Source organism: Amphiprion ocellaris, chromosome 24, assembly GCF_022539595.1.
Source record: "Amphiprion ocellaris isolate individual 3 ecotype Okinawa chromosome 24, ASM2253959v1, whole genome shotgun sequence".
NCBI classification, from domain to species: domain Eukaryota; kingdom Metazoa; phylum Chordata; class Actinopteri; family Pomacentridae; genus Amphiprion; species Amphiprion ocellaris.
In genome coordinates, this window is record NC_072789.1 from 14,362,445 (window position 1) to 14,390,029 (window position 27,585).

At 42.5% G+C, this 27,585-nt stretch overlaps 1 protein-coding gene across 3 annotated transcripts; it reads left to right on the forward strand.

The window, feature by feature from the left end:
* LOC129348319 (uncharacterized) lies at positions 1-27,585 on the forward strand. Of its 3 annotated transcripts, XR_008600843.1 has the most exons (7): positions 1-423; positions 568-1,047; positions 1,440-1,536; positions 1,664-1,782; positions 11,261-11,285; positions 26,018-26,399; positions 26,558-27,585. XR_008600843.1 is itself a non-coding variant. In XM_055008536.1 (6 exons), exons 1-3 carry the CDS (start codon positions 289-291, stop codon positions 1,458-1,460), a joined length of 636 nt encoding a protein of 211 aa, XP_054864511.1. In that variant the 5' UTR covers positions 10-288; the 3' UTR covers positions 1,461-1,536; positions 1,664-1,782; positions 11,261-11,285; positions 26,018-26,490. The 3 variants fall into 3 exon arrangements, 2 of the variants coding, with proteins under 2 accessions (XP_054864511.1, XP_054864512.1); XM_055008536.1 differs by lacking the exon at positions 26,558-27,585 and having other exon boundaries at positions 10-423; positions 26,018-26,490; XM_055008537.1 differs by lacking the exons at positions 11,261-11,285; positions 26,018-26,399; positions 26,558-27,585 and adding an exon at positions 7,635-8,211 and having other exon boundaries at positions 10-423.

Genomic DNA, 27,585 nt, shown 5'->3' on the forward strand with positions numbered 1-27,585 from the left:
TTGCTCGTCCAATCACACGCGTCGTCTCGCAAGAACCGCGCGATACACGAACAGACAAAGAAGTCGTCTTGCTTTCGACCAAAGAACACCAGGTGCTAGGTTGGTTCAAAGTTGAGAGCCAGTGCTTTTTTGGTTCAAATCTCGTGCCGCCCCAGAACGGGTTTGTGTTTCCATTCAGAAGGAGCAAAATTGGAGCTGCGTCATTGCGCCACCACAAAACGTGTGTACGTCACTGCGTACGTAGCCGTTCAACAGCGTTCACGCTGTACGGAAACCCACACAACAACAATGGAGGACTTCATTGGAGTGGTGTTCATGGCTTTGCTAGTGTGTCTCGCCATCGCTGAACAGCAAAACCTTCTGTTAGGGGTTACCCATCGGCGTCGCCGTTCCAATGCCCAGCGATCACGTTTGAGAAGAAAGGTAATTATCAAAGACGTTTGGATACTTAACAGTAAACGTGCTAGCGTTAGCTTAGCTACTTAGCTTCGACTACGCTTGCATTGACTACTTAGCGGTTAAACACGCGCAATAAGTTGATGACCATATCCATGTTTATCTTTTTAGATGTTTTTAGATGTCACCCCGCCCTCTGCCCGTGACGTGCTCGGCTCTCAACTCTGGCCACCTCTGGCCCAGCAACGAGTTGGTGCCCGAAACGGCCCCAGAGTTTGGAGCCCGGAGCCGCAGCTCCGGTGGTCGAAACACAAAAAACCGGCGCCAAGTCGGGCGCCGGCTCCAACTCCGAACGGGCTCCACCCCGGTCGAAAAGAGGGAGTTTCTACAATGGCGGCCCGGTATCACCAGTCCGACTCACCACAAACTCCTCGCATAGAACAGCCTGAACATGACCGACTGGTTCCAGTCAGACCCGCGACAGACACTGAGAAGAAACTATTGAGCGTTATCAGCCGGCTGTCTGGCCAGAGAGGACCGCTGGAGGAGAAGCTGGAGGAGAGGATAGCCGCCATGGAAGCAAAATTAAACACTTTCTCCAGCGGCGAGGAAATTCAGCGGAAAAGAGGAGAGCACAGTCCTAAAATTGCGGTAAGAATATATTCCATTTGTGGGATATTTTTAGCGAGTTTTAGCACAGTGCTCTGAATTGGTAACGTTAAGCAGTGATAGCATGTAGTCCTCCATCTTTGTTAACAAACGTGACTTTATTTTTGCCTTTTTGTACTTTTAGGAACAAGGGTGAGACTGTTTATTCTTTTTTCTTTTTCGTTTCTTTTTTGTGAGAAAAATGTTTACTGTAAGCATGTATAATAATTCTTTGTCAGCTGAATGCACACAAATTGTTGTACTGTAGATTGTAAACAATTCATGCATCCATTCAAATTGTCTGCTAATTTAAAACTGTTTTAAACGACTTTACAGTTGACTCTGCAGTTATTCTGCTGTGAGTAGTAAATGAATGTTCTGATTTATTTTCACAGACTGGGCTCACCTCACAATGAGACAGTCAGGACATATTTAGTTAAAACTTTGGCTGAAGTCCAGATGTGGAGGATGTGGAGACAGACGTCCTTCTACGTAAGTATCCTGTTTAAAATTGTTCTAAATTTTTCGATTTCATCAACAGAAACAAAAGCTAACAATAGCTGAAAATAGCAGGAAATAATAATAAAGCTAATAACGGCTTCATTTAACTGTTTTCCAGCTGATTGTAAAAAGCATTTTGAAACTCTACGGAGGAACTACCGCTACAGTCAACCCAACATGGCGGATCAGGCGGAGGCCATGAAGTCTTCTGCCCCGAGTCACCACAGAAGAAAGAGGGTAAGAGATATTAGTTTGATTCATTACATTGTGTGTTTTATACAAAATGTGGTTAGAATAGTATTGCTGGTCACTATGACATTATTTTTCTGTTAAATTATTAAATGTATTGATTTCCGGGGCGCTATGGAGCCGCGGACCCGGAAGGCAGCATAAAGTGGAGGCTCCGTGTAACCCGCATTAAAAACTTGTAATAACCCTACATTAGACAAGCCAACTGAATTGAGAAAATGTCCAAGACGACTATAACTAAGGATTGTGACATTTTCACCCGAAAGCGCGGTTCCCAAAAGCCAGGTAAAGCTGATAGTCCACCGCCGGACTCGCATGGGGAGAGGGCCGCTAGCCCTAGCAACACAACCGACCTCACGGCGGTACTAGCTGAACTTCAGTCACTCCGCTCCGAGATCGGTGGATTTGGAACTAAACTGGACAATATAAGTAGCCTCATGGGTGAAATGACTAAATCAGTAACCGCTTTGGAGAACAACATGACAGAAGTGAAGCAAAATGTCGCCGCCAATGCTACACGATTGGAGGAAGCTGAGCACAGAATCATGTCAACAGAGGAACACCTAGAAAAGAAAACAGCGGATCTCAACAGAGCCATGAAACGAATCGCCTACCTGGAGACCAAGACCGACGACCTGGAGAACCGGAGCCGAAGAAAAAATCTACGTCTGTTTGGCCTCCGGGAGGGCACTGAGGGTAAGCGGCCGCTGATGGAGTTTATACGGGAGATGCTACCACGATGGCTGGAGACCGACAGGTCCTTCACGATAGAGCGGGCCCATCGTACCCTCGCCTCGCCGAAACCGAATATGGATAGAGCAGTCATTATCCGTTTTCTGAACTTTCAAGATCGGGAGTTCGTGTTTCGCTCCACAAAGCAGCACAACATTACACACGATGGAAACAAGCTCTTTTTTGTCCAGGACTTATCAGCTGAGTCCGTTCGACAGAGATCCGAATTCAACACTGTCAAAAAAGTGTTCGCCGAAAAAGGAATGTTCCGCGGGTTCCAGTACAACCCATGCAAGATGAGGATCCTCCACAATGGGAAAATTCAGCTGTTATCATCTCCAAAGGAAGCAGAGGAGTTCCATCGCAAGCACACCGGAGATAACTAACGGAATGCGGTGAGCTGTTCACTTTCTGGACCACACAACAAGCTGGCTTTAACCATTAAACACTCCGTAAATGTGTGGATATAAGATGAGCCAATAACTTGAGACTTTTTCAGTTATACATTTATCTTACTAATTCCGAGCAGCTATGTAATTTAATTTGTAAAAGGCATTCCTCTATAATGCTTTCATGAAGCCATTATAATCATTTAAGTTCTTCTTCCTCTTCTCTGTTTTTGCATAATGTTATTCATTTTTGTGAAAGTGTTATTTTTTCCAAGACATTTTGTGCGCCAGAATGGACACTATTAAGAGACACTGTTGCCAAATAGCTTACTGGCTTATCTAACCTGTCTACTGTTTGTTTGGGTTCATAGAGTTTAAAATATGGTATTGCGTGGTTGACGGATACCACTGTGGCTTTTGAGGTCAGGTTCTTATAGTTCAACTACTCCCCTGTAGAGTGGATTAGTATAAGCCCCTGTTTACTGTTCTGAGTAAGGGTGGGGATTTGGAGTCTTATGGGCCAATTACAGGTTTATTTTTGTTTGTTGGTTTTTAAGAATTTCTATGTATTTTATGTTAATACAGCATCAGCAATGGGTCTTAGTACATTTACATCACAGAACAAAGCTACCACTTATGGAACAAGTAAATATCCAGAACATGTCTGATATAAAAATTACAAGTTGGAATGTCAGGGGACTCAGGAGATTGATTAAATTGAAGCAAGTTATAAACAGGATCAAACAGCTTAAATCCAAAATAATTTTTCTTCAAGAAACACATCTGACAATGTCTGATGTTAAACTTGTAAAGAACAGATGGCCTGGTCAAGTTGTACATGCATCATATAATAACTATGCCAGAGGGGTACTTATCCTTATCCACAGAACTGTACCGTTTCAAATGATTAAAACAATTCAAGATCCTGCTGGTAGATATGTAATCGCTCAGGGCAATATTCTCTCATTTGCAGTGAATCTAGTGAGCATATATGGACCAAATGAAAATAACCCTAAATTTTTTGAAGATCTCTTTCTTACAATATCTACTTTACAAGGATCTTACATAATTGGAGGAGATTTTAACTGCACTTTAAACCCAACTATAGATCATTCAACAGGCTCAGACATTTATAAAACACAAACTAGACAAGTAATAAATCAATATATATCAGATATTAATCTGGTGGAAGTGTGGAGGGAGCAGAATCCAGACAAAATAGAATTCTCCTGTCAATCCAGTATACATAAATCACAATCTCGTATAGATTATTTTTTGGTTTCAAGAGGACTTTTATCAAGGATTAAAAAATGCCAGTATGATAGCATAGTGATCAGTGATCATGCAGCAATCTCATTAAATGTCCACATAGAGAAATTTACTAATAATCCCATTAACTGGCGATTTCAAGCAAGATGGCTACAGAATCCTGACTTTGTTAAATTCGTAGGAGAAAAAATAGATAATTACTTTGAATTAAATACAGACCAAACTAGTGCCTCGGTGAGATGGGAGGGGTTTAAAGCATACATTAGAGGTGAAATTCTCAGTTTCACGAGCACGAAGGCTAAAAAACAAAAGAAACAGATTGAAATTCTGGAAAAACAGATCAAACTTCTGGAACTAGACCTAACCACTGGCGATGACCAGTTAAAACAAAGTGAACTGTTACGTTTAAGAACTGAGTATAATAAATTATCCTCCGACGCGGCCGCGAGAAATCTGTTGTGGCTAAAGCAATCTTACTATGATCAGGGAGAAAAAGCTGGCAAGCTCCTGGCATGGAGAATTAAGAAAATGCATAGTGACAGAGCGATTAACAGTATAATCAACTCTGCAGGGAACTTAACAGTAGACCCATCTGAAATCAATGACAGCTTTAGAGAGTTTTATCAAACCCTATATAAGTCAGAATGCCCTCAAGTTTCAGTGGAACAAGAAACATTCTTAGACCAACTTCAATTCCCGACCCTAGCAGAAGATTCAAAAAAGGAATTAGACAGAGATTTAACAACTGAAGAAATATCACAGGCCATCAAAAATATTAACAGTGGTAAGGCCCCTGGGCCGGATGGATTTACGAGTGAATTTTATAAAGCTTTTCAAGAAAAATTAACAATCCCACTTTTTAAAATGTATAAAGAAGCTTATCAAAATGGAACTCTCCCACCCACTCTGAGACAAGCAATGATCACACTGATCTTAAAACCTGGTAAGCCACCTGCAGAACGCTCATCATTTAGACCAATAAGTCTAATGGGAGTTGATACTAAAATACTTTGTAAAGTTCTAGCAAAAAGATTAGACCCCTACATCTCACAATTGGTTCATAATGATCAAAATGGCTTTGTACCAAAACGTCAAGGATTCCACAATATTAGGAGAGTTTTCAATATAATTTATGAGAAATTTGATGCAAAAGATACAGCCTTATTATCGCTGGATGCCCGTCAGGCTTTCGATAGGATAGAATGGCCATATTTATTTAATGTTCTGCCAAGATTCGGATTTGGAACTAACTTTCTTAAATGGATTCAGATCTTGTATACAGGACCCACTGCCAGTATTTTAACAAATAATATAGTTTCAAAACCAATTACATTAGAACGCTCCACACGCCAGGGATGCCCACTATCACCAATGTTATTCATACTGGCTATAGAACCTTTGGCTATGGCAATACGAACACATACAGACTTGTCTGGTATCCGTATAGGAGAACAACAACACAGATTGGCTCTATATGCTGATGGTTTGATAGTTTTCTTAACAAAGCTGTCTACCAGCATACCAAACCTAATGCAACAAATTGAACTATTTGGACAGTTCTCTGGATATACTATAAATGACTCAAAATCTTCCATACTATTTTTAAATGAGGACGAAAGGCTAAAATCAATCATACAAACCCCGTTTATTAATGCATACGAGGGATTTGTGTATCTTGGAATTAAAATTACCCCTGATGTTAAAACCACCGTTGCAACAAATTACGACCCTTTGATTAGAGAAGTGAAGGCAACTCTGGATAGATGGATGACAATGCCCATATCAATAATTGGCCGAATAAACATGATTAAGATGAACGTGCTACCAAGGTTCTTATACCTCTTTCAATCACTCCCTCTACCACCCCCAAAATTATTCTTTGATGAAGTAAACAGTATTTTTAATGCATTCATCTGGAATAATGAAAAGTCCAGGCTGAGACTACGCTTGCTGTACCTGCCATACGAAAGAGGAGGGCTAAAACTGCCAAATCTGAAATGGTATTACTGGTCTGCACAGTTACGCTCAGCCATGTTTTACTTTTCAACTGAGATACCCCCAGCCTGGGTAAATATTGAACAAACATCAGTACCAAACCTTGCATTAAAACTGTATCTGTACTCTGCAAATCCCAAACGCTTAAAGAAAATAACAAACAACCCTTTTCTTAAAAATACCATAGACGTTTGGTATAGGGCACATCAACATGTTGGCGATCTCCCTCCTATTTCACGTCTTTCCCCTATATGGGGCAATGAGTGCTTCATGGCAGGAAGAGCAGATGGAGGTTTCAAAACTTGGGCACATAAAGGTGTACAGAAGGTGGCAGACCTTTATAGGGATGGTGGTCTCCTCACATTTGACCAACTATGTCAAACATATGACATTCCAAAGAAACATTTTTTAAAATATTTACAAGTAAAACATTTCATCATGTCAAAATACAAACACATTATATCTGAACCTCCGCTATCACATCTGGAGAACCTTACACTCCAAAACTTAGAGGAGAAAGGTCAAACTTCTTTATTTTATGCAGCTCTATTGGCACATGATAAGGAAACCACCACTGACAAGCTGGAAGCATGGAGATCTGATCTTCAAGAGGATATACATGAAGTAGATTGGGAAAGTGCATGTTTAAAAGCCCAAACTCAATCAATTAACACAAGGATGAAACTCCAATATAAATGGTTGATGAGAACTTACATAACTCCGATCAAACTGAATCGTTGGTCGCCCAATATCCCAGACACGTGCAGCAAATGCTTAGAAGAAAAGGGTACTCTGTTTCATTGTGTTTGGGGCTGTTCAAAATTACAGACGTTCTGGAAATCAGTCATACGAACTTTGTCTAAGATTGTTGGTGTGAGGGTGCCTCTTCACGCAAGGACGTGTGTGTTGGGTATATTTCCAGAGAACTGTATTTTCACTTCAAGTCAGTTAACACTCATTGATTTTGGACTCCTGCAGGCCAGGAGGCTGATATCTTTATACTGGAAGAAAATGGAGGTACCCTCAATACCTATGTGGGTGAGAGAGATGGCATCTTGTATTGTACTAGAACGACTTACTTATATTGTCAGAGGAAGAGGAGGGGACTTTGGGAAAATATGGTCACCTTTAACTGAGTTTCTCAGATGTTATGAGGCCAATTAATTTTGACAGTGGTGCTGAATTGTTGAGCTGTATGCTGTGTATTTATATTTATTTACTTATTTATTTATTTATTTATTTATTTATTTATTTATTTATTTTTTCTTTCATTCTTTCACTTTTTTATTTATTTTTTATTTATTTGGGGGGATCATGTTGCTCTTTATTTGTTTTATGTTGAGTGTATTGTTAAGTTTTTCATAATATAAAACCCAATAAAGATATTGTTTTAAAAAAAAAAAAAAAAAGTATTGATTTCCTGTACTGATTGTGTTCACATCTGCTGGATGCCAGGAAGACAGTCCTTGCTCCCGATGAAGAGGACTTCTGGAAGAGCATCACAGCTGACATGATGTCAGATGAAGAGGACGGCAGCATTGACGGGGTGCGTGGATGGATAGTATGGCCTCCATCCTTCCACAGCCAGGAGCTTGCCAACCTGTGTGCAGCCCTACAGCCTGGAGGCTGATGTAAAGTACACAGCTCTACATCACAGGTGTTTTCACAATGGACAGCCGTCTGATAGACTGAAGCCACTGAAGTACAACACGGCAGCAGCCAGAAAACATTTTAAGCCAGAGCTGATGCTTGAGACCAGCCTGGAGTGAGAGATGAACTTGGTCAAAATTTTTTGTAAATTTTTTGTTTTTAAAGACAGTTTATTTTAATTTTGATTTCGGATTTCTGGAACTCAGGACTGTTCAATGTCTGCATGTCTGTTCAACATGTCTCAACATGTCATATTTTTTCCCTTCCAATAAATTAATGTCATTGATTGCCCATTGGTTAACAATAACAAGTATGCAGGTAATTATACACTATATGGCCCATATTTATTAATGTCTTATTAAAATATTAATAATAAGCGTTATTATTGTGTGTGACTGGGGGTGAGGCGGTGGGGGTGGGGTGGGTGGGGGGGCTGGCGGGGGGCGGGGATTTGACCAGTAGCAACAGATCTTTCAACCAATCATGACAGTTTTTTTTCTGCTGTCATGTCTTGTTTCATCCAATCGTAGTCCTGAGTCATGCTAGACAGGCAGGCTAGATGCTAATTAGTTTTCACACCTCTGCCATGCCCCAGGTGTGAAGTCTCACTCCCCCCCTTGCCCCACACACCCACCCCCCAACTCCACAAACATGATTCATTCAAGGTATTTCTCCTCACCCATGTTCTTCATAGCCTGAGAACAACCAATAACTGTGGGGAACTTAGTAGGTTTTCAGTGATTCACAGGGTCGATAATCTGGCTTTTCATGCAGTGAGTGTTTTCTGTTGATTATTTTAATACATTACCGGGAACCTAATTTCTGTGTCTTGTGTTCATTAATTTTCACACAGTTCCCAGAGCTGAACCTTTTCCATAGTCTAGCCCTTAAGCCACCTAATGGCAGCATATTTCCATTGTAAGTGCTACACACACAACACAAGTATTTGCATTGTGATTTGAGGATTTGTTTCATTTTTAAGGTTGGGGTAAAAACCTTGACAGGAACAAAAAAAAGATGAAAAATTTTAAAAGCAATTCAACTAAATTTTATTTATATAGCGCCAATTACAGTCAAATTGTCTCAAGACACTTTACAGAACCCATATGCCTGAACCCCAGAGCAAGTCCCAAGGTGACGGTGGTAAGGAAAACACTCTTTTAACAGGGAAATGAAATACAATAAAACAAATCATTTAATACAATTACGTTTTTAAAAAGAAAACTAAACATTAAAAAATACAATTAAATAATTCAAAATGAATATAAAACATTAAAGACAAAATATTTAATTAGATAAAAACATAAAAAATACAAAACATTCAATTCCAAAATTAAACACTAAAAATACAAATAAACAATTAAAAAGAGTTGTAAACATAGCATAGCAGATGGGACGAGGTTTTCTAAAGTTAAATTCACTGATTATGTTCAGTCTCTACCATATTCAGCTAAATTTATGACCGTAACAGGACCAGAATATGTACGTGTGATACATGATAGACAGGTAAAGGTGTGTAGATTGTGTATTCAGCCGGGCCACATCCTCAGAGAGTGTCCTGATTTTAAATGTCATGTGTGTGGGGAGCAGGGTCATTACGCTAAGGAGTGTGACATGAGAACGAGGGTGAGGCGATGCGAGCTGTGTCCTAATCAACTTGCAAATTGTATATGTAACCAGGTGGTAAACAGAGGCAATAAAACAAACTGAAAAAACCACTGAAATGCCTGTTTGTGGCTCTTCTGCTGGTTCTCATTTTGGACAGCAGGGGGCGTATGGTCATTGTTGTACCTCCGGTAGTTTGGAGGTCAGAGGGCAGAATACCGGAAGTTGTGATCGCAGAGACGGTCGGGGATCAGGACCGTAAGAAAAATGTAAATCATACTGCGATATGAAAGGCTGAAATGTGAACTATGATGACGGAATGGTGGATTGTTTGTTATTGACACTGGAGATCCACTTTATGTCTGTGTGTTGTGCTTAGGAGTGCCGATGGTTGAAGGATGGAAGCACTGTACATGTGCCGCTGATGCTAGTCGTCCGTGTGCTTGGTATGGGATTTCCAGTATATGATTTTATGCTCCTAGTTCCATGAGATATGAGTGTGTTATTATATGCATTGTATTTTTGTGTTGTTAAAGATGAAATATTTGTAACTACTGTTTGTTACTGCATTCTGTGCTTAGCACCAAGGCTTATACAGAGCACTGTGGTAACTGTGTTTTTTTGTTTGTGCTAGGGGCCACAGCCGTATGTTTCTTGTATGTTTCTGGTTCGGATACTGTTTCTAGTACTGTTGCTTATATAGTTGCTAATGTATTGTGCCCTAAGTTTTGGGGAATACATCTCATTTTAGAAATTCTATTACTTGTAAATAAATTGGGAAACAAAGAACCCCCACAAAAATTAAATTTGAAGTATTGGTGTCTGATTTAACCCGGCTTCATATATGCAACAAAAGTGAGAATGATGTTAGAGAGAACTCCGTTTCTGAGTCGGAGGATGGAGGAATGTGTGTGAGTGACCAGGAGGAAGAGGGACTGAACAGCCAAGAACGAGAGCAACTGGGTATGACACTCACCGATGCGAGGGGCTCCGGAGGCGTGGAGGTTCCTGGTCCTACACGGGCGAAGGAGGCTCAGCCGGAGAGCCGGAACCGGGAGGAGGCGGTGGAGAAACTGGTCTGTGAGGAGCCACAGTGTGCTCTGGATGGAGTGGATGAGACGGAAGAAATGCCTGATGACACTGTCCCTGAGTCACAGTCTCAAATTCCGCTGGGGGGAACCCGGTCATGAGGCTGTCATCCTCTGACTCGGAAATGGAGCTCTTGGAGGTAACCCAGTTAAGAAAACGGCTAAATGAATCTAGGCAGCCGAAGACGGTTAAGAAAGCAAAGAGTAAAAAAACGGTTGTGACATGGCCAGTAAACTCATCCCCGTTCTCTGTCCACTCCTTATGCTGCAGCTCATATCTTTCAATGCGTGTGGGCTCCGCACAGAAGCTTCTCTTGGTGAGCTTTTTAGTCATCACTTTGGGTGTTTTCACCTTCAACAAATAGGTGAAATATTTCTTTTTAGAAAGGATTTCTAATTTCCTAGAAATATTTGAAGAAGCATCACAATCAGCGACAACACTTCAACTTTACTCATCTTGTGTGACGTCGTTCATAAATGGTGCACATTAATAAGGAAAGAATAAGCTCTATTTGTGTGAATTTAGCACTAAGTCCAAGTTCATTTAATGGACTAATGGACTAAAATAAAAGAAAAGTGGATTAACACAGATGTTTGCTGTTCACCTTACGGCAGTTTTAATATATTATAGCCACTCAATGGCTCTGAATCTTGGTAGTTTCTGTTCAAATTGAAGTGAATATTCTCTGTGAAAAGTAATTATTCTCTGCTAATTTTGCTTGTCTTTTGTCTCCACAGCTGATACCCTGACTTCATGGAGGAGGTGAGTCAGTTCAATAAAGTTTTTCTGTGTTAGTGAAGTTAACAGTGTTGTGTGTTTAGTTAGTGGCTGGAACATCATGATATGTTTTTGGAGAAAGTCCTATCATATGGTATTCCTTTCTAACTAAGCACTAAACATCAAAAATGTCCTCTTCTTTCCCAGTATTTTACAGTAGAAAACAGGATTCAGTCATCTCACATTAAATCTGATATTCTAATGGTGTTTAAAACAGTTTAATTCTTTCAGATGCTTGATGGTGTTGAAGGATTTTAGGAGCGAATAAATAACAAATACATGAAACATCCTTCACTCCGATAATTAGGCTTACTGCAAATCTCATAAAGACAAGAGGCACAAAGTGTCAGTCTCTGGTTTAGGGTTAAATCAATATTTACAGCCAATAGAATCTGTTATTGACACATATCTTTATTCTGTAGAGCAGAGCTGTCAAACTCATTTTAGTTCAGGAGCTACATTCAGCACAGTTTGATCTCAAGTGACCAGTAAAATAATAGCCTATAATATTTCCCTGTGTTTTAGTGCAAAAAAATACATTCTGAAAGTGTTCACGTTTAACAACTGTCTTTTACTTGAAGTTTTTAAATGAAAATAAGTGCAATTTCAACATCATTATGCCTCAGTTTATCATTTATACACAAATTACAGATTACAGAGTGTCTAGAAAGGCACAAAATATTCAGTTGCAGATATCTGGAACTCAGTGATGTAGTATTTTACTTTGTGATCGCAACAACTTGTCAAGATATGGAAATGATTTTAATTTGATATTCATTTCCACGTGTAGTAATCCTGACACCACAGCATACAAACTAAACAGGAACTATTAAGGAAGAAGTTTCGGTTATCTCCCTGCCTTGTAAATGGAGAAAATTTAGAAACATGTAATTTTTTATTTTTTAAAAATGCATAAAAGTTGTGTTGGTGCATGAACTGAGGCTGCTGACTGACCTTATATTGCACAATGTTCAATGTCTTTAAATATTTTCACAGTAAGGATTCATCTGTCGATCTATCTATACCTGAAACCTCATCCTCTGTATATAGTCTTCTACATGTTTTTTTTTTGTTTAAAGAATAAAATCATCTGTATATAATGCTATGGGAGGGCTGCACAGTGGTGTAGTGGTTAGCACTTTTGCCTTGCAGCAAGAAGGTCCCTGGTTTGCGTCCCGGCTTTCCCGGGATCTTTCTGCATGGAGTTTGCATGTTCTCCCTGTGCATGCGTGGGTTTTCTCCGGGTACTCTGGCTTCCTCCCACAGTCCAAAAATATGCTGAGGTTAATTGATTATTCTAAATTGCCCGTAGGTGTGAATGTGAGAGTGCTTGTTTGTCTTTGTATGTAGCCCTGTGACAGACTGGTGACCTGTCTAGGGTGTCCCCTGCCTTCACCTGAGTCAGCTGGGATAGGCTCCAGCCCCCCCCCGCGACCCGAGTGAGGATTAAGCGGTGTATAGATAATGGATGGATAATGCTATGGGCAATTTTTGCACCGTTTTTTTCTTATTTATTCTTGCACTGCCTTTATACTCTTATACTTTCTCCTTTCCTAAGGAAGAAGTTTCGGTTATTTCCCCAGTTATGTTTGAAATGTAACATTACTTCTTCAGCTCAGTGCATCAGTGATCATATTGGTTTAGTGGTTGGAAGTCAATAAAACATTAGCGTCAGTCAAATTGAATGCGTCAGTGGATGGAAGTGGTGGTTGCCTTGTGCTGCTCTTCACTTCACTGCAGCTCCATGGCTCCATCTGCTGGACGGACAGAAGTGCAGCAGCTGATGGCAGCTTCTTTGACCTCACGCTGCTGTCAGACCCACAGATTAGGGTTTATTTCAGATATACATAATAGAAAATAGTAATTAAAAAATAAGCTGATGTTGTATTTTTGCAGCAGTGGGTTTTACAGGGTTAAGAGCAACCAGTCAAAGGTTATTACTTTTTTTTTTTTTTTTTTGGTCTGCATTTGTTCTCATTGTTTAACTCCACAAGAAGGGAGTCAACATTGTATGAGATCGATGCATATTTTAGTCTTGGAGCCAAATATTTTAATATTTAGTGCATGTGTGTGACCATCACCGGCCCTCCCTGAAAGCTAAGCAGACCTTCTTTATTCGAATTCCCTATTATAAGCCAGGGAGGGCAGTGCTACACCTCAGTGATGTGTGGGGGAAACAAAGACTGGACAGGACGAACAGGACGAACAGGATGAACAGGGATAGAAATTAACAGGCGGTGCTATTGCAATTAAAGATAGTAAGGTGGTGTGTTATTCCTAACTACTAACTGTCAATCAATTTAAAAAAAATAAAAATAAAAATAAAAAAAAAATTTGAAAAAAGAAAAGAAATCCAAACCAGCAGAAAAGAAAAAGAGATACAATAAATAAATAATTAAACAAACGGTACTGAGCACCATAATTGTGGATGTCTTGATAGTGTAGAATAGAATAGAACAGGCCAGAAGAGGATACTAGTGCAAGAGAGAATGAGTTTAGGGTAGAGACTCTGGAGAGATTCTCAGCACATTCTGGCGGGTCCCATCATTCACTGAAATGGGACTCGGCAGTAGCTGGCGAGACCTGATCAAACATGCAAGTGTGAAGAACCCCGAAGCCCAGAACAGCAATCAAGGCAAGGCAGGGCCAAGCCAACAGGGCAACCCTCCCCCCAGGCAGTAGGAGCCACAGGGCGGCACCCCCAGAGAGCCTCCGGGGCCACCGTGGACGACGCGGACCCGGAGAACAAGAGGGAGCAGCTACCGACACCCCCAGCGCGCCAAGACCGCCCCAGGCAGCCCGGGGCACGAGGACCCACCCGCCACCCAAACCCCAACCCCGCCCACCCCAGCCCCAGCCCCCACCAAACCCACCACCCGACCCGCCCAACCCCACCCCCTCTCCCTCCCCCGAGGGGGCCAACGGCCCCACACAGCCAGGAAGCCAGACACAGGGGCCGAGCGGCCCACCGAAGGGGCGGCAACCAGCCCATCACAAGGCAGGCCGCCACCGGGAGCCGGTCAGAGGAAATCGGAGCCGGGACCCAATGCGAGTCCAGAGGGTAGAAATGGATAGTGTGGTGGGGCCCGGCGACGCCGACAGGGAGGCACCCCGCATACCCCCCGCACCAGGCCCCAGGTGAGCGCAGTACACCCAGGGCCCCCACTCCCCGCAACGCGCCCTGACGACCCACCAGGACAGAGCCACCACATGCCGCCAGCCCGCAGTACAGCTACAGCGCCCACCAGGATGGCCAATCCAGCCCCCGCAGCCCACCAAGAGCCATCGCACCAGCCTGGACCCGTCGGGCACGCAGGAGAACCCCCCCCGACCACAGCCCCCAGGTCCCGGGGACCCCCCGGCCACAGCAACACGGATGATGGTCCACCCCCGTCACCCCATAGCCATAAGGGGGCCGGGTCCCACCAGCGAGGCCATATTAGTGAAATCCCCCCATTACTCCCTATTAATATGTCTCCCGATCCCAGACTGGAGACATTATCCCTGCACCGTGATAGTGTAACCCTGAGTGTCATGTGGTGCATTAAAAGTGGGGAGGCTGGGTGAGGCGTCCAGGGGGCGGGCCAGAGGACCACAGAGGATGGCTACTCTGCAGCCTACCCTGACCCAAGTTCCCCGAGCCGTCCCAGACCTACCCCCAAGCTGTGAGTGTGTGTGGTGCATTAAAAAGAAATTAGAGAGCAGGGGAGACAAGCAAGAGGGTGATGGGGAAGAGACAAGGCCGTAGAGCCCTGCCATCCGCCCCACCACAGAGCCCATCACTCCTGCCCCCACCTGCTCTCGGGGCCCTAACTGTTGTGTCCCTATATGTGCCTAAGAGTAACTATATACAGTGATGTGTGAAGTATGTGAAGTGCACAGTAAGAGGCAGTCTGGTGTGGATCCGGCCCAAGAGGACAGAACAGCGGGGGAGACAGGTAGTAAGACCACTGGTACTGGTGCAGAGGGCCCCCAGAGCCCGGGGGCAAGAGGCCGAGGTGGGCCCACCCGAACCCGACCGGCCCAGCCAGCACCAAAACCCCCAGAAGTCGGAGCGCTAGACCAGCGCCCCGGCAGACGCTGCAGCCCCACCACGGGCCAGCCGCATGCAGCACCCCGCCCCGGAGGGAGGACCAGGCCGCACCACCAGGAAGCAAGGGCAATGAGCCCCCACGCCCACCCCGGAGCCGGTACGTCCAGGATGCAGGGCGCTCACCCCGCAGCACCACCGAGACCCCACCCACACCACTACTCCCCAGGACAGCACCGGGCCCGGACAGAAGCCCCCAGCCAGCAGACACTAATCTCCAGTGGCGGCACACAGGCAAGTACCAAGGCCTGTGCCCGGATGAGCCAGAGCCACCCCCCCAGAGAGACCACCCGGCCCCCATGCCAGTCCCCCAGGCAGCGGAGGGCCCCCAGCCCCCCCAGGGGAGGGAGAGGGACGAGGACGAGCGGCCAGGCAGGAGAGGAGGGAGGAGGAGGGAAGCAGAGCAGGAAGGGACAGGGGAGCGACCGGAGGGCCGACCCACCCCAAACCCCAGGGCCAGCCAGGGCGCCCCAGAAGAGACCAGCCGCCGCCACCCCCAAGGCCCCGGGAGAGCGCACAAACCCAGCAGACCCAGGGCTCGAAGGGAGAGACACCGGGGACACCCACCCCCAGGCAGAGGGGCCCGAGCCACGCCGGCCCCGCAGAGCCAGAGAGCGACCCCAAGAGCAATAGGAAAAGGACACCATTAGTGCATGCACACAGCCTTGAAGTCCATGGTGCCATCCTACTTAAAAAGGTAGAGGGTTAATAAACTGAAATAAAGCAGACAGAAGTCAGACCATACACACAGACAGAATAATAATTACAATTTTATGAGGGAAATGGCATACGCCCACATACAAGCGGAGGCTATAGATTAATATTTATTGACTTAATAAATGGAGACCATTTTTCTTTGAAGGAGTCCAATTGTTTTTTTCTGATAGCAGATATTCTCTCTAGTGAGATGTGTTCTGTGAGGAGGTTCAGCCAATGGATGATGTTCAGGGCTTTCTTATCTTTCCAGTTAACTAAGATAGTTTTTTTGGCGATGGTGTGGGTTGGATATGAATGTCTGGAAGGGCTGTTTGCGTTAGATCACCAATTAGGCAAACGTTCGGGGAATGTGGAATCCCGCAGTCCAAAATATTGGAGAGTTTCTGTGTGATCGTTACCCAGAATTGATAGACGGGTGTACAAAGCCACAGAGCGTGAAAGTAAGTGTCAATCATGTTTTGGGTGCATTGCGTACATGTGTCTGAGCGTGAGAAGCCCATTTTATACAGTTTATATTGCGTTATATGCGTTCTGTGAAGCACCTTAAATTGGATCAATTGTAAGTTGGTGTTTTTAGTCATTTTAAATGTGTTTTCACAGATCTGGGTCCAAAAATCAGAGTCAAAAGATTTGGATACGTCTTTTTCCCATTTTTGAGTTGGTAGGTGTATAGAGTGTGTCTTTGAGAGTAAACTATAAATTTTTGAGAGATTCTTTTTATTTCTTGGAGACAGTTTCACAATGTATTCGACAAATTCGGGTGGCTGTAAATCCGTTGGCTGTAAAGTAGTCTGAAGGGATGGAATTCTACTTGTAATCGTCTTCTTTACCTGTAGGTACTGAAGAAAATTTCCATTTCTTATTTCAAATGTTTGGAATAAGTTTATATATGTCCTAAATGTGTTGTCATCCAGAAGGTGATGGAGGTGAGTGACTCCTCTCTCTGCCCATGTGCTGAAATAAAGAGCTATTTTGTTGTTTGCAAAATCAGGGTTGTGCCAGATTGGGGAGAGTATACTGGGTTTTAATTGGGAGCCTGTGATTTCCAGTGCTTTCCACCAAGCAGACAAGGTGGAAGCGATCATAGGGTTCTTGAAGCAGGAATGATGTTTAAGGGCAGAAGTGATACAGGGAAGGTCAGAGATTTTGATCTGGTTACAATCTAACTGTTCTAGTTCTAGCCAGGAGTTATATTCTTCATGTGGATGTATCCATTTGGTGAGATATTGTATTTGGTTGGATAAATAATAATATATGAAGTTGGGAGCCTCCAGTCCCCCTTCGGATTTATTCTTCTGGAGGGTAGTCAAACTGATTTTAGCCTTTTTATTCTTTGAGTAGAATTTACCAATAGCGGAGTCTAATGATTGGAACCACTTTGATGTGGGTTTAAATGGAATCATGGAGAAGAGATAGTTGATTTTAGGTAATATTTTCATTTTGACTGTAGCTATTCGTCCCAAAAGGGAGATGGGGAGGTTGTTCCAACGCCTCAGATCATCACAGACTTTGTCCAAAAGTGGAGTGAAGTTCAGATGAACTAATTCTGAGAGTTTGGAGGAAATATTTATGCCCAGATATCTGATGTTGCCAGTAGGAAAAGAATAATGCGAGTTTTGAACTGCGGGATTCCACGAGTTATCTGTTAAAGGTAATATAATTGATTTTGACCAGTTGACGGAGTAGTCTGAAAGACACGAGAAGGTCGTGATGAGGTTAATTACTTCCTTTACTTGCAGGCTGACGTCTGACGTTACGGTGAGCGTATTGCGTCACTTCCTGTTGTAGCGCTGTGTTGTGTTCTGTGACTGTTGTAGCTTATCCACTCCATCTAATTTGATATTCATTAAATCTGTGTGTAGCGGTAATATTTGAATCGTAACATACACTCGTTTTCTTCACGCACCCTCTCAGTACTTAATTCTAAGTTAATCTGTTATCTCTGTCCGCTAGCCTAGCACTTAGCAGTTAGCATGGCTTCTCCCTCTTCTTCTCCTTCTCTTTCCTGCTCAGTGTGTCACATGTTTAGTTACTCCTCTGCCTCCTTTAGTGATAACGATACCTGTAATAAATGCAGTCTGTTTGTAGCTTTGGAGGCGAGGCTCTCTGAATTGGAAGCGCGGCTCCGCACCATGGAAAACACCCCGCTAGCTGTTAGCCAGGCTCCCTTAGCCGGTGCGGACCGCAATAATATAGCTGCTAGTGTAGCTTCTGCTAGCCGTCCCCTAGCAGCTCCCGAGCAGCCGGGAAGTCAGAGTAGCTGGGTGACACTTCGTAGGAAACGTAGTCCTAAGCTCAAGCCCACTGTCCCGGCACACCACAAACCGCTTCACGTTACTAATCGTTTTTCCCCACTCAATGACACACCCGCTGAGAAACCAACTCTGATCATTGGCAGCTCCGTAGTCAGAAACGTGAAGCTAGCGACACCAGCGACCGTAGTAAAATGCCTCCCAGGGGCCAGAGCGGGCGACATAGAAGCAAATTTGAAACTGCTGGCTAAAGATAATCGTAAATACAGTAAGATTGTTATTCATGTCGGCGGTAATGACACCCGGTTACGCCAATCGGAGGTCACCAAAGTTAGTGTGGCATCGGTGTGTAACTTTGCCAAAACCATGTCGGACTCCGTAGTTTTCTCTGGACCCCTGCCTGATCTGACAAGCGATGACATGTTTAGCCGTATGGCATCGTTTCGCCGCTGGTCGTCTACGTGGTGTACTGCAAACGACGTTGGCTTTATAGACAATTGGAGCTCTTTCTGGGGAAAACCTGGTCTGATTAGGAGAGACGACATCCATCCCACTTTGGCTGGTGCAGCTCTCATTTCTAGAAATATGGCTGATTTTATTAGAACTCCTAAAGCATGACAACCCAGAGTTCAGACCAGGATGCAGAGTTGTAGTCTTCCACACCTCTCTGCAGTTTCCTCTCAGCTGTCACCCTCCAGTAAATCACTTAGCTTTATTGAGACTGTGTCTGTCCCCCGACCACCAAAATTCAATAAATTAAGCAAATCAAAAATAAACAAAAGACATAGTAACCATAAAAATCTAATTAAAATTAATACCACTATTTCAACTGAGCGAAGAAACAGGACAATTAAATGTGGTCTGTTAAATATTAGATCTCTCTCGTCTAAATCTCTGTTAGTAAATGATTTGATAACTGATAACCAGATTGATTTGTTCTGTTTGACTGAAACCTGGTTGCAGCAGGAAGAATATGTTAGTCTAAATGAATCAACTCCTACTAGTCATACTAACTATCATGTTCCTCGAATCACAGGCAGAGGAGGAGGAGTGGCAGCAATTTACCTCTCTAGCTTAAAAATGAACCAGAGACCTAAACCTAGTTACAGTTCATTTGAAAATCTTACTCTCAGTCTCTCTCATTCAGATTTAAAAGCTCAGAAACCAGTTTTATTTGTTGTTGTATATCGTCCTCCTGCTCCTTACTCTGAGTTTTTATCTCAATTCTCAGACTTTTTATCTGATTTAGTGCTCAGCTCAGATAAAGTCATTATTGTGGGTGACTTCAACATTCATGTTGACGTGGACAGTGACAGCCTTACGACTGCTTTTAATTCAATATTAGACTCAATTGGGTTTTCTCAACATGTAAATAAACCAACTCATAGTTTTAATCATACCCTTGACCTCGTTCTGACTTATGGCATAGAAATCAAACAGTTAACAGTATTTCCCCGGAACCCTCTTCTTTCTGACCATTTTATGATAACATTTCAATTTACAACAATAGATTGTATAGGAGTTAAGAATAAATATCATTACAGTAGATGTCTGTCTCACAATTCGGTGACTAAATTTAAGGAAATAATACCCTCTCTATTTAGTCCAGCACCACTTACTGATATAATGGAAGGGAAATATTATAATTTTACCCCCACAGAAGTGGATTATATTGTTAATAATGCTGCAGCCTCACTGCGTACAACACTTGATAGTGTTGCACCTGTAAAAAAGAAAATTCTATCTCAGAGAGGACCTGCTCCTTGGTATAATTCCCAGCTGTGGACTTTAAAGCAGGCGTCCCGAAAGCTGGAAAGGAAGTGGTATTCCACTAATTTAGAGGAAGTTTATGTAGCTTGGAAAAATAGTCTAGTAATTTATAAAAAAGCTCTTCGTAATGCCAGGACAAGATATTATTCATCTTTAATAGAGGAAAACAAGAACAACCCCAGGTTTCTTTTCAGCACTGTAGCCAGGCTGACAAAGAGTCAGAGCTCTGTTGAACCTTGTATTCCTTTAGCTTTGAGCAGTAACAACTTCATGAGCTTCTTTACAAATAAAATTATTACGATTAGAGAAAAAATTACTCTGGCCCTTCCTGCAAATGTCACAGATGTATCATCGAGTACAGATACTTTAGAATTAGCTGTAAGACCAGATGGATATTTAGAATTTTTCACCCCCATACATCTCTCTGAACTCATTTCAATAGTTTCTACATCCAAACCATCAACATGTCTTTTAGATCCTATCCCAACTAGACTGTTCAAGGAGGCTTTACCTTTAATTAATTCCTCAATGTTAGATCTGATTAATCTCTCTCTAGTAACAGGTTATGTACCACAGGCTTTTAAGGTTGCTGTAATCAAACCTTTACTTAAAAAGCCCACTCTAGATCCAGATGTTTTAGCCAACTATAGACCAATTTCCAACCTCCCATTTCTCTCCAAAATTCTGGAAAGAACAGTTGCAAATCAATTATGTGAACATTTACAAAGGAATAGCTTGTTTGAAGAGTTTCAGTCAGGCTTCAGAGTGCATCATAGCACAGAAACAGCTCTGGTGAAAGTTACTAATGACCTTCTCATAGCGTCAGATAATGGACTGGTCTCTATACTTATTTTATTGGACCTTAGTGCAGCATTCGATACAATCGACCACAAACTTTTATTACAGCGACTAGAACATTCTATTGGCATTAAAGGGACAGCACTGGACTGGTTTAAATCCTACTTATCAGACAGGTTCCAGTTTGTGCATGTCAACAATGACTCTTCTGAGCATACTAGGGTTAATCATGGAGTTCCTCAGGGTTCTGTCTTAGGACCAATACTGTTCACATTATACATGCTTCCCTTAGGCAACATTATTAGGAAGCACTGTATTAATTTCCATTGTTATGCTGACGACACTCAATTGTATTTATCTATGAAGCCAAATGAAACTAATCAGCTAGCTAGACTGCAAGATTGTCTTAAGGACATAAAGACCTGGATGACCTATAATTTCTTACTACTAAATTCAGACAAGACTGAAGTCATTGTATTTGGCCCCAAACATCTTAGAGAATTGCTTTCAAAGCATATAGTTACTCTGGATGGCATTACATTGGCCTCCAGTACTACTGTGAGGAACCTCGGTGTTATCTTTGACCAGGACATGTCCTTTAACTCGCACATAAAACAAATCTGTAGGACTTCCTTTTTCCACCTGAGAAATATTGTGAAAATCAGGAACATCCTGTCTCAGAGTGATGCAGAAAAACTAGTCCATGCATTTGTTACTTCTAGGCTTGACTACTGTAATTCCTTATTATCAGGTTGTCCCAATAGCTCTCTGAAATATCTACAGCTGATCCAAAACGCTGCAGCCAGAGTACTGACGGGAGTTAGCAAGAGAGATCATATTTCTCCTATATTGGTTTCTCTTCATTGGCTTCCTGTTAAATCTAGAATAGAATTCAAAATCCTTCTTCTGACATATAAAGCTCTTAACAACCAATCTCCATCATATCTTAAAGACCTGATAGTACCATATTATCCTAGCAGAACTCTTCGCTCTCAAACTGCAGGCTTACTTGTTGTTCCTAGAATCTCTAAAAGTAGAATGGGAGGCAGAGCCTTCAGTTATCAGGCACCTCTCCTGTGGAACCAGCTCCCAGTTTGGGTTCGGGAGGCGGACACCCTCTCTATTTTTAAGACCAGGCTTAAAACCTTCCTTTTCGACAAAGCTTATAGTTAGGGCTGACTGGGGGACCCTGACGGGGTATGCTGGTGTTTTCATTTGCACAACTGACTTCCCCTCTTGACGTCCCTTTAGTTTGCCCCTAGTTATGCTGCTATAGGCCTAGGCTGCTGGGGGACCTCTCTTGATGCACTGAGCCCTATGTATTTACTATATATACCATTATTGCATTACATTCACTCTGTTTCTTTCTGTGTCCTTTCTCCGAGTGTCCCTGGTCCCAGAGCTGAATGCTGGATGCTTCAGATGTGTGGCTGTGTTTTATGGTCCTTGTGTCCCACCCCCCCACCTCTCTATCTCTACCCCTCTATCTGTATCCCTCTATCTCTACCTCTCTACCTCTACCCCTCTACCTCTACACCTCTATCTCTACCTCTCTACCTCTTCTGTTCCTCTCAACCCGCCCGGCCAGCAGGCAGATGGGTCCCCCCACATTAGAGCCGGGTTCTGCTCGAGGTTTTTTTCCCTGTTAAAAGGGTGTTTTCCTTGCCACTGTCGCCTTTTGGCTTGCTCTGGGGGTCAGGCATATGGGTTCTGTAAAGCGTCTCGAGACAATTTGACTGTAATTGGCGCTATATAAATAAAATTGAATTGAATTGAATTACTGAAGTTTTAGGTTCTTGTAGATAAAGTAAAATGTCATCTGCGTATAGGTTAATTTTATGTTCAGACTCCAGAGCGCAGATACCTTTGATATCGGTGTTCTGACGTACCGCTGTTGCTCGTGGTTCGATAAAGATCGTAAACAATAAGGGAGAGAGTGGGCATCCCTGTCTCGTTCCCCTTTGCAGACTGAAGCTTTGTGAAGTGATCCCATTAGTGGTGACTGTAGCCTTGGGTGAGTTGTACAGAGCTGATACCCACTGGATAAACGATTCTCCGAAGCCAAATTTGTGGAGCACAGCAAAGAGAAAGGACCAATTGACTTTGTCAAAGGCTTTCTCTGCGTCCAGTGACATAACAATAGCTTCTTTGTTGTGGCGTTGCGTCAAAGAGATTAGATTTAGAAGTCTTCTGATATTGTTGGTGGAGTGTCGGCCATTTATAAATCCTGTTTGATCGCTGTGGATTATTGACGGGATGATTTTCTCCAGCCTCGAGGCGAGAGCTTTTGAGATAATTTTGATGTCGGTGTTGATTAGTGACAGAGGTCGATAGCTAGAGGGAAGCGTAGGATCTTTGTCTGGTTTCAATAATAATTTAATTGCAGCTGTATTCATGTGCGGACTGATATAACCATTATTTTTAATCTCCGTCACTGTCCTGAAGAAAAGGGGTGCTAACATTGACCAGAAATGTTTAAGAAATTCAGCAGGGAAACCATCAGGACCAGGTGCCTTGCCTGCTGGCATACTGTCTAATGCACATTGTAATTCTTTCATAGTCAATGGAGCATCTAATATGTCTCTGTAATTTGACGTTAGTTTGGGCATGTTTAAATTGTTGAGAAAATTATGAATATCTTCCATGTTTGGGTTAGCTGCTGCTGTGTATAAACTCTGGTAATAATTATAGAAGATCTGGTTAATTTCCTGAGGTGACTGAGTATATTTTCCTGAGGGATCCTGAATTGCTGTTATGAAGGATTTTTCTTTATTGCGCTGGAGTTGGTTCGCCAGAAATTTTCCTGATTTATTATTGTGTTCGAAATCATTATATCTTAGTTGTTGTAATAAAAACTCTGTTTTCTTGGATAGGATATTATCGAGGTTTAGTTTTGCATTTTGTAGTTCGGACCATAATTGATCACTTGGGTTTATTGCATAATTCTCTGTAAGTTGTTTAATTTTTTCTTCAATTTCTTTCTCTGTTTGTAAATCTTTTTTTTTCTTGTATGAGGAGTACGATATTATTTTACCCCTGATTACGGCCTTTCCAGTTTCCCAAAGCAAAGATGGAGATAAGTCAATAGAGTCATTGTTTTTTAGAAAGTCTGCCCACTCACTCCTTATTACTCGATCAAATTCTGGGTCTTTGAGTAGAGAGATGTTGAGGCGCCAAGTCTGAGGAGGTTTAGGGATGGAATCTGTTTGCAGGCTGAGAGATATTGGTGCGTGGTCGCTGATAATGATTGGGTGGATTTTAGTAGTAACTTTATGTGCTATAGAGTTATTTAAGAGGAAAAAGTCAATTCTTGAAAATGTTTTGTGTACCGCAGAGAAAAATGTATAGTCCCTCTTTGTTGGGTTTTTGAGTCTCCAGACGTCGTCTAGTCCAAAATCTTTCATATAATCATGTATGACCTTAACTGATTGTGATTGTTTTACATGTATTGGACTATTAGATCGATCTACTGAAGGGTTTAAAACTATGTTGAAGTCACCACCGATAATAGTTGTTGAGTTAGCAGATAAGTCTGCTAAGTGAGAGAAAACAGTGTGAAAGAAGGCTGGATCTTCATTATTCGGAGCATAGAGGATTTGCAATAGAATATAATTTATTAAAGATTGTAGCCTGGATAATAATATATCTGCCCTCTGAGTCCGTTACTGTACTGTTTAAAGTGAATGGTACTCTCTTATGGACTAGAATGGAGACCCCTCTTTGTCTGCCGTTATAACAAGATGAAAAGATAATACTATAATTTGAGTCTGATAAACATTTTTCTTCCGACTGTAGTAAATGCGTTTCTTGGAGGAGCAAAATATCTGCTTTTAATTTAGAGACATAGTCCATGATTTTAACTCTTTTTGTTTGTGAGCGTATGCCATGAACATTCCAGGCTACGATATTAAACTTGAACATAGAGAGAGAAGATGTTCTGTCACTGGGTATGTAGCAATGTAATATAACATCTGTGTGTGTCCTTGTGAGCTGTCTGTTGCTGTCTGAGCTGTGAGTGTTGGAGAGAGATGTATACAGCAGGTCAGGATCTATATATACATTATATAATAGCACATCATTGCCTAAAAAACTATCAACAAACACATTATAAAACATACAGGCACAATAAACATGGGGGGTACATAGAGTGTGAGTGAGAGTGTGGGGGGAGAAGGCTAAAGGGAGACATATAGAGAGGGAGAGGGAGAAAAGTAGAAGGAGGAGGGGGTTCTCCAGTGGGGAGTGTAGGTTAGGAGAGTGAGACATTTACACCTGTGACATTTATTTTTTTTATAACATTTTCTAACATAAATGACTAAGTGATATATTAAACGTTTAAGCCATTTTTTTTTTTTTTTTTTTTTTTTTAAAAGAAGAGCCAGGGGGTAATGGAGGGTTCCCGAAATATCTGCCCATCTATGTATAGTTTGTCCACAACCAGTGCAGTCCGTTTACCTTTCTGTCTGTGTTCTTTCATGATGGGATATAATACTTTGCGCCTCTCGTTGATTTCCCAAAGGTTATTACTGAGGATTTTAAACAAAAACATTCAGGCGAACAGTTAACATCATAGGGTGCCTGACATGTTTGTTTTTTTTCTGGGTCGATACAGATTTTTTGAGCAAGTTTTACAAGTTTTTTGAACAGCACATAAAGTTAAGTTAAAATTAAAATAATCACGAGTTGCAGCCTTTGCTTATTTATGTTTTACATGCTGAAGTTGTCCGTGGATTAAGGTGATTGAGAACAGGCGAGTCAACCTCCACACCTGTGAGAGAGATGGATGGATGGATGGACAGATGGATATAGATAGGCAGATGGATGGATGGATGGATGGATAGGTAGGTAGGTAGGTATATGGACCATAGATAGATGGATGGATAGGTAGATCCTTCAGTGATCCTGCAGTGGGGAAATTTTCAGTGTGGCAGTAGCAGATAGGAAAAAAAGTAAAAAAAAAAAAAAAAAAAGCAGCACTCAGTGCACAGATATAAATAGATGCTTTCTCCTTAGAGAAGAAATAGAAATGCTTGTTAAAAAAAAAAAACCTGTGAAATTGCACATATTGACTTATTTACATTTTATTGCAGTTACTTCATGGGTGATCTGAACTACTGGGAGCAGGCTTGATTGAACACAGTCTGACTGCTGCAGGAAGGAAGGACCTCCTTCAAACATCGTGGGTGAAGCAGTCTGTCCCTGAAGGAGCTGCCGGTGATGGTCCTGTTTCCTGCAGGGGGTGGGAGATGTCCTCCATGATAGACAACAGCTTTGTCATCATCCTCCTGTCTACCACCAGCCCAGGACAGAGCTTGCTTTCTTAACCAGTTTCTTTAGTCTCTTCCTGTCTGCAGCCGTGATGCTGCTGCTCCAGCAGACCAGTCCATACAGGATGGCTGATACCACCACACAACCATAAAAGGTCCTCAGAATTGCTCCCTGCACCCCGAAGGACCTCAGTTTCCTGAGCAGGTGAAGTCTGTTCTGACCTTTCTTATACCGTGCATTGGTGTTCTATCTCTAGACATGTTTGAATGTCTTTATCAATAAATGCTCAAACACATGTTGAGTGTCAGCTCAGCTCTTTGTTCCATACATGTAAATGTTCCTATGTGATTGGTGTCGTGCAGTCGGAGTGTAAAGAATTGAAGCTGTCAGAGGCTTTCTGTGGTGAAGAGGCTGCAGGACATCAGCTGCTCCAACAGGTGACGCGTTTGTTCTTTGGCTCCAACCAGAACCAGCAATAAATCAGCATGAGCTGCAGCTTATCCACCTCATAGAGTGTATAATAAAGAAACCAAGAGGTTTTAGTTGATAGCTGTCTCTAGTGAATGACCAGCAGTGTCTTGCTGAGGTTGTGAGGAGAAGTAAAAAGCTTACAGCACCTGGTATTCCCAGGTAGTCTCCCATCCAAATACTAACCTGGCCCAACCCTGCTTAGCTTTGCAGATCAGATGAGATTGGGTGTATTCAGTGTCAGAAACAACCTCGCATGATTCAGATCTCCACTCACACCTTTTATTTGTTGTTTGGTTGCGCCAGTACTAATTGATAGCATCATTTAAGCAAAGTTAGAGCAACATCTTGTAGGACACCTGGTGTAGGGGTAAGTTTTTTGCCTCTCAAATCCACCTTAGTACCTTTATTATCTTCACTTCCTTAATACTTTTGTGTACCATCATTTACGAAAACTAACAGCTATACCCAGTAGGAAGGATAGTGCAGTGGTAAGTTATCTGCCTCTCATCCAGGAGGTCCTTGGTTTGAATCCAGCTCAAGGCTCTTTTTAAACTTTGGCTGCATGACACCTCTTGCAACCATCATTACAACAAACTCCACCAGGGACCTTGTGTGAAAGATAGCTCACACAGAGGGTGTATGTCTGTCATGTGGACGGGCATGGTTCGAATCCCCGCTGGGAACCTTGTGGAGGGTGATTGTGGAGTGGAAAGGTTGTGGTCTGTGGTGTGGAGTGGAGTGTCACTGGACTGGAGTTCAAGGGTGGTTCCTGGAAAAAGGAAAACACGGAGATTTACCCATAAGCAAGGCAGCAAGGCAGCAAGGCAGCAAGGCAGCAAGGCAGCAAGGCAGCAAGGCAGCAAGGCAGCAAGGCAGCAAGGCAGCAAGGCAGCAAGGCAGCAAGGCAGCAAGGCAGCAA

Excerpts from the sequence above, each read along its gene's own strand:
- LOC129348319 (XM_055008536.1), top strand. The coding sequence starts at position 289 with ATGGAGGACTTCATTGGAGTGGTGTTCATGGCTTTGCTAGTGTGTCTC. Across the intron at positions 424-567 it reads GATCACGTTTGAGAAGAAAG|ATGTTTTTAGATGTCACCCC; the intron begins GTAATTATCAAA and ends TTATCTTTTTAG. Across the intron at positions 1,048-1,439 it reads AGCACAGTCCTAAAATTGCG|ACTGGGCTCACCTCACAATG; the intron begins GTAAGAATATAT and ends TTATTTTCACAG.